At 39.3% G+C, this 14959-nt stretch overlaps 1 protein-coding gene across 2 annotated transcripts in view; it reads right to left on the bottom strand.

Moving 5' to 3' along the window:
• Window positions 1-263: 263 nt before the first annotated feature.
• The window catches only part of SLC2A9 (solute carrier family 2 member 9), a 135009-nt gene continuing 120313 nt past the window's right edge, over window positions 264-14959 (bottom strand). For both annotated transcript variants that reach the window (XM_080387805.1, XM_080387804.1), the window contains one exon: window positions 264-12355. In XM_080387805.1, coding sequence (XP_080243931.1) covers window positions 12098-12355 — 258 coding nt within the window. In that variant the 3' untranslated portion in view covers window positions 264-12097. The remainder of the gene's footprint in view (window positions 12356-14959) is intronic.

Here is a 14959-nt window from a genome sequence, read left to right on the forward strand (position 1 = left end):
GTGTGGTGGGCTCGAAGTGAGTGAAAATGCGTAAATCACAGTTCTCATCAAAAGCCTGCAGGACCGCAGTCCTGAAAAACACTGTCTGTGCCAATGATATGTAAGTTGACAGCAAGCAGAAAGCAATGTAAGTGATAGAGAGCATGAGGAGAGGGCTGGACCTGGGTGAGGAGTGAAGATGCCACGGAATCAGGGTTAAAAGAAGAAGCTGGGACTAAGGAAAAGGATGTTCTCAACAAGTTGGTGTCATTTTGAAACGGAAAAAACAGGTAGGCTGAATAATGTGATTTTCCCCTCCATACCCTTAGCAGTTCCCCTGAAAATGTCCATCAGAGGCAGGGATTTTGACCCGGTCAGGCAGGCTGTGAGCACCTGCTGGGCAGCTGTAAAGCTGTTTTGGCCAGTTCACACAAGCAAAATAGCTCCAGTTTGTGTAAAAAAAAAAAGTGGATTTTTCTTTGGAGAACTACATCACAAATTGTTTTACTGTACCTGAGCCATCTCGTCACATGTAAACCTAGGCTTTAACTGTCAAACCCCAAAGACACTGAATCTATGTTATCACACATATTTTCTTCTATAAACATTGTGCTAAAGTATATAGAAAGATGCAGGCATCAGTAGATTAATATAACTGCCCATTCTACTGCCAATATAAACTAATCAATACAGAAAGAACTTCACTATTTCAGTATTAACAAGATCATAAAAATTCATGAGGCATTCAAAGCTGCTAGTTAAGCTGTGTGAGAATTTCTGAATATGCTTTATATAGGACTAGGCTGAAAATAACTCATGAAAACTTGTTTTCAGTGGCTTTTTAAGGTGCTCGAAGTTCAGCAAGAGCTATGATTTGCAGCCTATTATTATTTGGCTCTAGATTTGCACAGACTGCTTGCATGGAAGTACATGGATAGCTATTACAAACTTTGCATCAATAACTGGGAATGAATGCAGAAAAATCCAAACCAGCAGGGGGTTGCAATCCCTCTTCGCTAATTGTGCACAGTTGCATTTATATTTCAAGGACTAGAACTATTCGTGACAATTTATACGGCTTCTCCTTTCGAACTAAAGAAAGCAAATCACTAACCCCCTGACAGACACATAAATAATTTAATATAAAAATCTGTGAACTGGTCTGAAGAAGTGCTTCAGTTTGTGCAATTTAATGAAGTTGTACTTAATCCAGTGTGTGCACAGATATACAGTTTACTGGATTTTATGGATTACTGCTATTAGAACATGGAAATTTATTTTTTTTTCAATCTTGTAGGGCACATAAAGTATCCATATATATATATATATAAATATATATATAAACATACATGTATAAAGAACTCTGCACAGGAAAATACATATATAGTTATTACTTTACTGTGCATATGATTTCTGTTGCTCTGGGGATGGATCTGGATCTGAATGCAATTATTACAATGACAGGCCGTTTTGGCACACATTCTCTGTTTTGAATAAAAAGATCTGTGCGCTTGTAATTTTGGAAATGAATCACAAAGCTGCAGTATTAACCCAAGAACAAGACTTTTCTTGAGTCTGAGGTGTGTGTTTCTGTGTTCACAACTGTTATTTGGATGTATTGTAGAAGAAACATCTGGAAACAGCAATTATCTGAAAATAACTATTAAAAAAATCAACTATTATCATAACAGAAGGCACTTAAAATCCATGAGCATTCTTCACGCTCTACTGAATGTATACAAGAAATAACTGACTAATATCTAGCTATCCAGTGTATGTTTTGCCTTCTGTTTTGCATCAGGATACATACAATGCAGAGCCATTAGTGACTACAGTGACAGACCTGTATTTGCTCCACCAAATAAAGCTGAGGTCTAACCAGACCGGTATTAGATCGCAGTGTCATTGTCAGTGGACTACCATGCCTGAAGATACGCTAACTTTTGGCCATTACACATCTGTGGTTGTTTTTTTTTTTTCCCAAGCACTGATTTTTCCTTGAGCTAGAACTGTTTGTAGCTGTTTATGCTACGTGTTAAGTCTAACGTGCTAAGGCTGCACCTTAGGTCAGAGGGTCCGCTGGTAGAGCCTGGCTGGTCAGAGCCTGGCACTTAGCTGCTATTTCGGCTTCGCACATACCCGTCACAGTGTGTTGTCTGAGAAGCTCTTTGAAACAGAAGCAAAACGCAGAGAGGCAGAGCAGTGCTGCCCCTTTTCCTGACGTGTGGTAGAAGCTTTGCAGCCCCCAAAGCTGCCCTGCAGGTGAGAGGGAGCTGGCTTCCTCCAGGACAGGGGCAGCTAGAGGGAGAGGGACTCTTCCAGCCTCAACACCTTCATAGACCTTTATGACATATGTCCTTGTGCTGCTTCATCCTTGTGCTCTTATAGCCCCCCAGGTAAATCCAACTGACAGAAACAGACTTTGGAAGGGGTATTTGATGAGGTATTAAATAAGTACAATGCAAGGTTATTTTTTGGTTTTATAATGCAAGAAAATCTGATCTCCCAGGTGTCTGCAGCTTCACAAAAGGCAAGGGCTGGAGTTCTTTTGCTATACAAGATGTACATACAAATGAAGAGACAACCCATAAATACAGAATAAAGCAACTCCTGAGTTCCGTAAGTATGAAGCACAAAAGGTCACAGAGCAGATTAAGCATTTATCATGTATCATTTCAGTAAGTTGTAAGGTTTTTGTCCTTTAAGTAACTATTAAAGGACTAAGCCAAGCACTTCTGCCAGGCTGAGGGAGAGGGACTGGATGGATATCGGATCTGCTGCCAGCAGCGACAACGTGTAGGAACTTGGTCTAACCCAATCAGTTGTAAGGAGGGCAGACTGCGTGCCGATAGAGTTGTGTATGTAGGTCAGATGAAATATTATAGATAAATGCCCAGGGCAAATCCGTTCATTGTACTAATTGCTACAGAGCAGTTTCTCAAAGCAGAACACAAATTGTAGAGGTGGTTTTAATTTCACTCTTCTTAGGTGGTAGCAGTAGTATTCTGGTTAGCTCAGTAACAAATCCATAGGACCACAGAAGGGGGAGATGGGCAATATCTGCTGCATCTGCTGTTTACTGAACAAGGATCCAGTCCTGCTCATTTTTAACCTTCTGACTAGCTCTCATTTATGTTGGTAATCAATTATTTTCACACTGCCGCAAGCATCTGTGTGAATATTCGATGCTGTGTAACAGTTTTGAGTGAAATCCTGACCTGCGATGGAAAGGGAAAATGCCAATTAGTTGCCTTCAGAATAAGGCCAACTATTACCTACCTCAGATCCCATCTACAATATTTTATGGTAAAACCTCTCCAGGAACTATGACCTGGAACTGCAGAGCTGTATGGCCTTTATATTTGACTATTTTGTCATTTTTGTTTTGATGATGAAGTAGGAATAACCTAAAAGATACCTCATTATCACGTGGGGCTGGAAAGAGCTTTCTATTCGTGGAGCTGTTCATGGCATAATTGATCAGAAGTGGCCATCAAGTAAGTGTCTATGATCTAGTCTTGTGTACGGAAGAAAGTATTCTCAACTTCTTCCATTTGAAAGAAAAAATAAGTACCTTTGCCTTCAAAATATTTTTTGAAGTAGTTTTGAATAGCTTAGTGACAGCAGAAGCATGGATGATGTGTTACAATTTTTTGTCATTCTAAATAATAAAAAAAAAATTCTAGAGCTGTGAACGATTTTGCATTCCAGAGTGATCATCTCCTTAGCACCACCTGCATCCTGTGTGCCAACATCACCCACTTCATTTGGTCTCTGTTTCTTCAAGCTGTTAGTTTGGACTGCAGAGCTGACCCCATTTAGCAATACAGTTTGAGAGTACCTAAGAAACCTACTTATTAGGCTTTTTCAATTTTAAATAAACAGCCAGCTGCCCTAGTTCATAGAAAATACACAAGCTTGCCAGACATGCTGATTGTCCTCCTCCTACTGCTGAATTATCAACTTTTTGCCTTACTAATACTCATTTCTAACACTTATTAGCCAAGGCTGTGAGTGATCAGAAGAGACCGAAACTTGTACCATGTAACTGCAGCAAAGCTCTTAAAAGAGCAAAGTTCAGCACACAATTTCCCACTGACTATCACTAGGCATAATGTTTCAATTTTCATCTGAAAAGCTCCCTTGCATGGAGAAAACTTAGGGTTTGGGTTTTTTTTTTTTGAAACAACTGTGAGACCTAAAGTCTGACTTATTTATTGGGTAGTGCTGGGATTTCCCCATTCCTATTGTGTTCTGGGTCAGCTCGTAGTATTCACTGCAACCTGTAAGAATTATGACAGCATCTCTGAACAATGATCCAGACAGAGCATTGTCTTGTCTCCATAAATTATCTGTACATCTCCAAAGAAGGTGAAAGAATGATCTAATGGCTAATTATAGGGTACATAGCTCCTTAGAGAAATTTCTTATCTCCTATTAGCTGTAGTTTTTCCCTTTTTTATTTCTGTTGCCTAATTCAAATTTGAGAGCTGTCATAAATTTAAATATCTAATCCTATAAAAGTTCATTAATTCTAATTTGTGCCAATGAATTCTACAGCTTTAGTTCTGCATTTTTGAAACTTTTTATTACTTTAAAATTTATTTTTAATTGCTTGTTGACTGTGTCCTATGTCATGTACTGTCAAAACAAACCATCTGTCTTGCATCCTGTTTTCTTCAGCCATGTTTCTTCTAAACTTTTAAAACTCTCATTTTCCATTAGAAAACTTCAAATAATTATCACCTGCCTCCTCCTATGCCCCTTTTTAGAGAGGGGGACCAGACCTGTAATACTACATTTATCTTGTGATGTCCTTTGCTATCCTTTTGGCCCTTTGTTTACTTTGATTACTGTACAAAACAAGTAGTGCTTTTATCACTAGCTCAGCATGATACCTGAGATGCCTTCCTGTATGTTTTGTACTACTTAAATCAACAGCAGCAATGTCTAAGCCACTTGGATGGTTGCTCAGACACAGATTTCATGTGTCGGCAGCTGCTCAGTCACAAAATCTGTCTCCTCCACCTTCTTTGTGGTTGCAGTGTTCATGCCCTTTCTGAAGTCTGCCAAAAAAGTGAAGCCATACCTGTCTGCAAGAGGGCCACGGATTGCACAGTGCCATACTTTCATCCTGCTGAGAGGTGACCCCCTTTTCTGCTTCTTAATACTTCTTCACTCCTCAGTTAATGAAAATGTCATTTCTAATAACATGCTGGTGCACCTCATCCCAGAGTGTGCTGGCATGAGAGGCAAAGCACAACCTGTGGCAGGGGAATATGAGATGGAGGAAGGAAAGAAAGGGAGGGAGTGGCAGTGAGACCTCCCCATCAAAAGGTTGGGGAGCTTGCGATGTATAAAATATATCTGAGTTTCACTAGATATTGGAAGAGTATGTTTGGCTTAGCCCAGACTGAGCATTATGCTAATACATTCTGCTTCTTGAGGGTCTTCAACACAAATCTTTCTTCTGATGCCTCAAAAGAAAATCCAAAAGTTACCATTAAGGATAACTGCACTATTCATAAATTCCTCTTAAGCCTACTTGTTAAAAAGAAATTGGTTCTTTTACTACATGTTGGCAATTATTTTATCATCGATGTCTAAAACTGGAGCTACCCTGAGGATTTCCCCCAACTTCGCATCAAGATGATTCCTCTGCTGTGCAAGAACCATATGAAAATCTCTTGTTGACGGTTCGGTATCCAGATGATCAGTCCATCACAGCTCAGTGAGTGTATCGATTAAGAAGATAAGGCTTCAGCCAGTCAGTGACAGAATATAAATTGTCTAACCTTGGTTTACTGCACTGTTGTGTTAAAACAATATATAATTTCTTCTGTTAGCTATTTACCTCACATTTGTTTAACAAAATATCATAGGATCATAGGATCCATAGTTCCATAGAGTTTAGAAAAACTTCACTATTTTCCCTTTAAGGAAAGTAAATTATATATTATAATCCTATCTATATATAAGAATTGTGTATATTATTATTATACACATACACATAAATATAAATAAATTTTATATACATAAAATTTAAGTAAATTGGCATAGTAATCTCCACCTAGCAGTTCAGAAAAGTGCAAGAAGAAAAATCTAAGGCTGGTCAAAGAAGACAGCCTTGCTAGACAACTTTTCCAAAGATCATGCAAACTTTAGCAAAGTTTGTTAATGCAAGTATCTGAGCACCATCAGAGTCTAGTTCACAACTTTACATAATATCCAAATGGCCCAATTTCTTCTATGTACAAGAATTAAAGCTGCTGAACATTTTTCATGGGATAGCATAAAAGTCTCTCTCTATATACACACACATATATATACTCTGTAGAGATTAATTCAAACGGATGAAACCATATGAAACTGGGATTTAAGTGATTAACTCTTGAACTCATCTTTGAAAATGTAAGCCTCTAGGGAAAATTGTATTTATAATTTTTGTAATCTTGGGCATGTTTGCTTTTCCTAAGTAACTATTGCTTTCCTGTTTTCAAATCTGAACTGTAAAAATATTTATATAATTGGGAGGAACAAGTCTGAAACAAAAGGTGGAACAAGTGTAAAGACATGAGCATTGCATTTAGCTTGACTGGTATTTTTAAGTGAAAGAAATGAGAATATGAAACAAAAATCAATGTCTCTGTGTGGCACCTTACATAGCAGCAGACAAAGTATCTCATAGAAATATAGAACCACAGCGCTGTTTAGGTTATAAAAGACCTTTAAGATTGAGTCCAACTTTTAACCCAGCACTGCCAAGTCCACCACTAAACCATGTCCCTAAGTGCATCTTGTAAATACCTCCAGGGATAGTGATTCCACCACCTCCCTGGGCAGCCTGTTCCAATGCTTGACCACCCTTTCAGTGAAGAAGATTTTCCTAATTTCCAATCTAAACCTCCCCTGGTGTAACTTGAGGCCGTTTCCTGTTGTCCTGTCTCTTTTTTCTTGGGAGAACAGACTGACCAACTTTACTACCGCCTCCTTTCTGGTGGTTGTGGAGAGTGAGAAGGTCCTCCCTGAGCCTCCTTTTCTCCAGGCTAAACAACCCCAGTTCCCTCAGCTGCTTCTCATAAGAATTGTGCTCCAGACCCATCACCAGCTCCGTTGCCCTTCTCTGGACACGCTCCAGCACCTCAAAGTCCCTCTTGTTGTGAGAGGCCTTCAACTGAACACAGTAGTCGAGACACGGCTTCACCAGTGCCAAGTACAGGGAGATGGTGGCTGCCCTGGTCCTGCTGGCCACACGAGTTCTGATACAAGCCAGGATGCTCTTGGCTTTCTTGGCCACCTGGGCACACTCCCAGCTCATCTCCTACCCTTACAAGACCATGCTATTAATGTAGCGCGTTTCAGAGGTCTGACAGAGTTATATTTTGCTTTTTACCTTTTGGGAATTATCTTAAGACAAGCAGCAGCTCCAGAACTCATGCTTGGTACTTTTCTCTGGCATATGAACCAGACTACTAGTGTTCCCACCTAAATAAAAAACCCCAACAAATCACCAACCAACCAACTCCCTGCCTCCAAAGTCAGAAAAGCATAAAATCAGTGCTTTTACAGCATCAAAAGAATTATACTATTTTCCCAGACTGAGAAAGCAAGCCACCATTTTACTACCTAAAGACGATGAAAATGTGCTGGGTTTCCTAAGCTTAGAACACTTTTATGCATACCATGCTTTTCTTGTGTACGTGTGTATGGTTGAAGTCACTGGAGGAGATTTCTGTTGACTTCACTAATCACTGGATAAAAGTCTCCTGAAACAATTTCTTCTATGCTTTTAAAGAATCTAAATCCTAGGTTTAAAAGAATTTGACTGTAGCACAACTTTAGCGGGAACATCTCAAGAAAGAGTTTGACCACCCACTGTCAGTGTTTCTCTTAGGTTGTGAAAAAAACAAGATTAATGCAGCTTAGCTTGCAAGGAAGAGGGCTGTAGTGACTGAGATTATGCATGATTGCTTATTGAGCTGTGATTATTTGATTAGGAGTCCAACTACCAAGCTTTTGCCATGAAATTCACCTTTTCACAGGGCTCACCGCCAGATAAAATAACTTGCAGACAGAATTAAGCATGGACCCAAACATAAATTTTTTAACAGCCTGAATATTTGCATTAACAAACGTGCTTCATAGTTTGAGTCTTTATAGTTCAGACTTTTAGACTGTATCTGAACTCTTGTTTTCTGGAGTCAGGCTGAAAGGAAAAGACCGCAGGTATTTCCTAAGAATGCTTTACTCAGATATGTTCTTCCTGCTGTGTGAGGTGATGGGAGCTCTAATAGTGTATATAGTGATTTTTGTATGAAAAAGCACATTAAAATAGTCAAAGGAAAGAAAGCAAATTTCAGAGTTGGTTTTGGTGTGGCTTTTCCTTTTTTTTTTTTTTTCATTTTACTCTGAAGATGAAAATTGTCCCATATGGCTGAACTACTCACATCTTCCCCCACTAGAAAGGAGATTCTTGTGGAGTGAAAATTGGCTTCAGAAGCTCAAATATGAAATTCAGTTTTTTATACATATTTCAGATCTCAGATTCTGCATATCTTTGTAGCAGCAACAGTCATTGACTGAATTTCTCATCATAAAGTAGAGCTTTAGCAACTCAAAGTCATCCATTGCAAATGACAACTGCCTGCATAAAAAGCCCCACCAGATTCAACAATTCTTATACACAATTACTACTACTAAGCTGGTTTTAATCATTTGCCTCACACTGATGTCTTTATTTTTATTTCTAAATCCCAATAGAAACACACGAATGAAGTGTGGAATCTGATTTGAGAAGTAAAATGTAAATTATGCTCAAAAAAATATGCAGTTTCAGGGATGATTTTCTTCCCCGTAAGTCCCAACCATGCAACTGTAGAGCCCACAACGACTCAGGTCATCCAGGCGTAGGACTTGTACTGGACATACAAAACCCCAGGGAATTGTACAATGAAACTTGTACAGCTGTAGAGGTTCAGATTTACCCAGAACACAATCTACATCATTTTAGTTTAATTCCCAAGGTTTATTTTGCAGGCAGTGTGCAGGAACATAGTGGATCACACACACGTAACCCACTTGCAGTATTTGTACAAACACCATCTCACAGTACCTCATCCCAATGTCACACACAGGAAAAGAGAACATGGCACCACACAACACTCGCTGACAAAGACATGGGCTGTAGATAATCTGATACATTCAACAAGAAAAAACAAATGATGAATTGCTGATATATTCCGATTTGTCCTCTCATTGCTGGAGAAGCTATAGCAGCATAACAACAGAAAAAACCATTACGGAACAACACAAAACTTTTGTTAGGGTCAGAGATGAGAAAGTTAGTGCAGTACCGGCACATATGAAGTTTGCTTAGAAACTTCTACAACCCAAGGCAGAAGAGACTGCAGCCACCTTCCCCGGCCAGTGAGCAAAGCACTCACACACATACACAACTGCAGACTGGAATTGCTTTTGACACGTACCAAGGGCTGCAGCAAACTGCTGGTGAAACGTGCAACCACCGTCCCTGGCATACTCGGTTTGTAGCAGCTTCTTTGCAGCTGCACAGAAGGTGCCTATCTAGTGTATGCTATCTCAGGCAGGGCAAGAGATGGGCAAAATGGGGTTGCAGAAGAGAAAAACACAAGCCTCTATTGTTAATGCCGTACAAGCCCCTGACCTGTGATAGTAAATTCTATAAAGCCATCTCTTTACCAACACATTCAGAGCTGGGCTCCAAGTGCAACTGTAAGATGATTTTATCTTGTTGCAGAAGTGCAATACAACTGCCCTATCAGGCCAACATGATATTTTATTGAAGTTATCCATTGGCAACATTATCAACAAGTAATGCCTGTAATGTACATTAATGAACAGCACTAAGTGCTAAATAATAATAATGGTTTCCAATCTTGCCACCTTGACTCAAATCAGATCATATTATACCAGTTAGTAGCTGTTATTGCAAAATAAGGTAATTCTCAACCTGAACGAGAGGGTCTGAATTTGCCAGTCTTGCCCTGCAGGGCAAGAGGAAGAATTTCTTCCTGAAATTGTCTGGAGAGGTGGCATTCAAACTCATTTTTTACATAGCTGTTCACTTAGCAAGCCTCATGTAACACATGGAATAGGCAACTAAAACCACTGAAAGACAACATGTTCATTTGCTGTATATATAATTTTCCAAGTGGTTATTAGAAGATATTTCTCTTCAGTTTTCTCTGTAGTATTTGATTAGCTTCCATCTATGATTATCAGTTGGTATAATCATGATTCACTTGGTTTCTTAACAGTAGCACCAATATTATAAATCTGATTTTTTCATTCTTAATTCTTTTGCTCATACATATTTTCATTTTCTTACTTGCTGCTGTACCTCTATCCCAGTAAAAAAGCATAAATTCTGGAATAAAGGCTCAGATCAAATTTTCATCTATTACCCAGCAGTGAAATTGCCCTTATAGGTCAGCTTACAATGTGTGTAGCAGGTATGCCACATATAAATAACGCACAGTATAAAACCATACACATAATTTAGTAATAACTGAACATTAGGATCTCTGATTTTCATTTACAGTGTAATCTACAGTGTAGAACAAAACAGACAGCTTATTACTTGGGGAAATCTGAAAAAAACAAATACTGGAGAACAATTCTGCATTGTGTGTGTATATATACACATATGAATATAAATATTAATCTGCATGTCTATATTTGGAATACATATATTCATATATGCATGTATGTGTGTGTATATATGAATATATATACAATTTTTCCCCCAGAATCCTCCAAACGTATAAACTTCTGGATTAGCAAGTATAACTTGTGGAAGCAACTGGCTCTACCTACATACTTACTTATTGTGCCTTACTCCTATCCGAGAGCAGCTCTAAGACTTACTGACTTTTCATATAAAACAGCTATTTCATTTAAAAGTGCTTATTACCCCCTCAGCATCCAGGTACCTAGAAGGATCAAGAAAAACTATTATCAAAATTACAAACCGGAAAGATGATGTTCATAAAAAAAAAAAATTCCCATGTGGAAGGGAATGGATCACCTAACCATTGATAGCCTGCTTTCTACCACGAAATTAGACAGACCCTGAGGATAGTTTTACAAAGCTTAGAAACTTATTAATGCAAACTAGGCCCAGAGCTTCAGATTCTAAGACTTGTTTTAAAAGGAACTTGCAAAGAAAAGCAATAAAAAAATCACACCCCCCCAACCCTTGGAACATTTGGTGTTTGATTATTCTTTTAATGCTACACCCTACATGTACCATCAGTCCTCTCACTTCACCATGAGGTTTAGTGTTTTCATTTCATATTAAAGCTTCTATAGCTATTCTTAAAAAATAAAATTAGAAAAAAATATATAACCATAGCAACAAAGTGCCAGCAAACCCAGAAACTAGAGACAACTCTCTAATTGATCAGGACTTGCAAGACAGACAAGGAAATGCACCAGGACCTGGAGCTCTCCATTTGTGGGAAGGTGGGAGATGTTCAAAACAAAGCAAACTGAAAGTCAAAATATCTGGAAAAGGAATGGGAGGTCAGGGGAGTGTCATGAGTCTTTTTTCAGGTCTTCAAATACCATGTGCAACTTGAATGACACAGTGGGAAACATGGAGCAATATGAGTTGGTACCATTTCAAGTTCATTTGCATCAATTCTTAGCAGAACCCTGCTGGGATCTCTTACCTTTTCCTTGCCACCTTCCCCTGCTCCCCAGTGACTGCATGCACACCATCCCAGGAGCACACAGGGGTGCTCAGCCAGCTGCTGCTCACAACTCCAGCTCCCCACTGGCACTTCTCCAAGTCTATATTCTCCACCCCATTCACCACAGCACCTGTTTCACAGGTGCCCAAGAAAACCTGGGCTCTGATTTATTTAATCAGCTGCTGCTACTCCCACCTCTCATTTCCTCAACCATCACCCTAGCTGCTAATGAATTCACCCATATTCACTTAAAACATATTAAAGGGGGAAGCAGTTCAGGCTGTCACATTAAAAAATACAAGTTGAGCACTGCTATAAACGTACTGAATGAAAAGAGCATTCTGGGTTTACACAATTGCCACTTTCCCCAAAAGAGCATCCCGGGTTTACACAATTGCCTTTTTGGTTTCCCCATTGTCCATTGCAGACGTAAAGTTTGATTCTTGTTCTGCACTTGATTTCCTCTCCCCTGCATGGTGGTTCATTTCTTGCATTTCTAAAGTTACTTTATTCCTTTTAGCAAATGCCTGGCTGATCTCATGAAATGTCTTATTTTTTGTTTCAGGCAGCACAAAAAACAGGTAGGTAGCTCCTGCAAAGCAGATGGCAGCAAACACTAGGAAGCAGTAGGTCTGTAAACCACCCTGTGAAAAGAAAGCAAAGAAGATGGTCATTACAAAAGAAACAAAATTCAGAAGAAAAGCAACATCAGGAATGGTTTGAAAGAAAAAATGGGTGGTATGGAGCAATTTTTAACCAAGTACAGTAAGTGCTGGCATTCACTGCAAGTCAGAGTGCTTAGAAATTCATAAAAATGCATGAATAGTTAGTTCTTCCAACACTGCCTGTGGCCCATCGATAGAAAAGCAGGTTCTTGGCAGAGGCGTGCAGATCTGCAATCTGGGCAATGCTGGGAGACACCAGACTGAGTTCAGGCACCACGGGTGTGAGGCGAGCAGGTGGCAGCAGGGCTCCTGCTACGTGCACAGCTTAACTGAGCCCCGTGCTGCCACGGTATTTCTGGAAATGAGGCTGTTGTGCTGCATATTGCCTCGCAATTTCTAGGTACAAAAAAACGAGGCATGCTTTTGCAATGCCATGCACCTGTACACACCTGGGAAACGTACCATAGCCAGGGGGAACTGCATCACAGTAGTTACAAACTTTGAGATTTACAACAGAAAATAAACAAGGGAAAGAAAAACCTTTTCATTTTTTTGTACCATTTCTAAGGTTATGCAGGCTTACAGCAGGAAAAAATCCACAAAATGCACTTTCATGGTAGAACCTAGTGTAAGAATTAACTGAAAATGAAGTACAGGACATCGTTGAATGTTTTGAATCTTACTTCACTGCAAAAATAAGAGATAGACACAAAGAAGTTCATTTATAAACTGATATTAAAGGCTCCAACCAACTAGTAGGAGTTGTGCTTCACTGAAACGTAAGTATTTCTTGCCTGGTGATTATTAGATCATTTAAGAGCTTTCAGTTATATTTCAATATTAGTTTTCAAAAACATTTGATAATTACAATATTGCCAGCTGCACTTTGTTGAACTAGGTAGAGGTTTGGTATTGTGGCACCAGTGAAGCCACTGCCAGCCTTTGAGGAAATCTCCCTTCCTCCTCTATTGATTTGCCTCGCTCTGTCCCCTGAAACCAAACATCCAATTAACCCATACTTTGGACTTGTTTTTATTAACAAGTCTGAATTAAACTAAAAGGGATATCTCCACCTCCAGAAATAAGGCAACCTTTCCATGGTGCTGAGGTCACGAACAGTGAATACAAGGAGAGCCAGAGCAGTCACACATCACCCCAGGTGTTGTAAGGCAGGGGTTACCCCACGGAAAATCACTCAGGGAGTGGAGGAAGGAGATGTAGCTTCCTATATATACATATTTACAATTGCCATTAAAGATATGTATCTGAAACAAGACAGAGCTAGACAATGATATAGCCCTGACTTCCACATTGTTCCAGTACATTCCCATCATTGTTAACTAAACCAGTCCTACACTGCAGGCTGGTTAAGCTCCTTACTTTGGGGGCTCAGGGTGAATGCAATTCCTAGGACCATTTTTATGTGTTGCTTGCTCAGTATGTATCATATATAGTGTGGAAGAAGAACATGGATTCATGTGTGGAACAAGAAAGAAAGAAAAAAACCTTGTCTGCAGCTGCTTTTTAACACCATAGCTGATTGCCAGCTTGCCTAGTCAATGATTTCTGTGGATAATTAATTATCCAGTTTAGCCCTTCAGTTCCTGGCTGTAATAGGAAAAGCTGGAAAGCGCATCCTCCGACAGTGACTATGGACTCTTGAGATCATCGATGCTTTTTCTGTTAAATCCTAGAAGCATGAACTCCTGAGCAATCTGACAATTACAAGCCAAACAGCATGGGTGATGATGGGGGAAAAATATTCTGGCATGGGAACAGATAATGACTTTCAAGCTTATACAGAGGCAGAAGCAAATGGATTTATTAGACAGGAAAAAATAACTTCTCAGTGCCTCATAAATCATCCCGTCATGTTAAGAATTCAAATTTTGCATCTGGATCCTCTGCATTTGAAATTGTTGTTCAGCTGAATGGTAGAGCTCCAATATGGAATCATGGTTTTCTCTTTTTAAAATCTTCAAGGAACTAAATCTTCTCTGTGATGAAAATGAATCATTAATAGTTAGTATGAATAAGCCTGGCAATCAGATGCCACAAGTTACCTGCATCTCTTGGTGGTGCAGCCACAGCATTGCCCCAGTTTTCTTATTCCTGTTTATTTCTTTGCTGTCCATGATCTAAAATAGTGTTTGTTATCTTCTTTGATTCATGCCTCCTTAAACCTTTTCTAATTGAACTGAACACTCTTATGAGTGCATATTTTACTTGCATTTATTTTACATAATGTATTTACATTTATTGGTAATAAACTTGCTCTCCTTAATTTCTGCAGATCCCTTTAGCAGTAGTCGCCAAGGACCACCAACTGAATTTCCACAGAGAATAAGCTAAAATTTATTTTTTTTTATAAATCCTACAAGTGGGATTGTGGGAAGAGACCAAGGCTTTGCACTTCTTGTGTCCAGCAGGATTAGCACAACCAAGCCCAAATTCTTGGACAGGAACACTGCAGGGTGATTACAAAATGTTATTTTCTCACCAGCTAGTCTTCAGTCATAATATCTCCTTCCAGCTGGTTATTACTGTACACATACAGGAAAGACAAATGCTTATATCCATAAG

The sequence above is a fragment of the Falco punctatus genome (assembly GCF_963210335.1).
Source record: "Falco punctatus genome assembly, chromosome: 1".
Lineage (NCBI taxonomy): Eukaryota > Metazoa > Chordata > Aves > Falconiformes > Falconidae > Falco > Falco punctatus.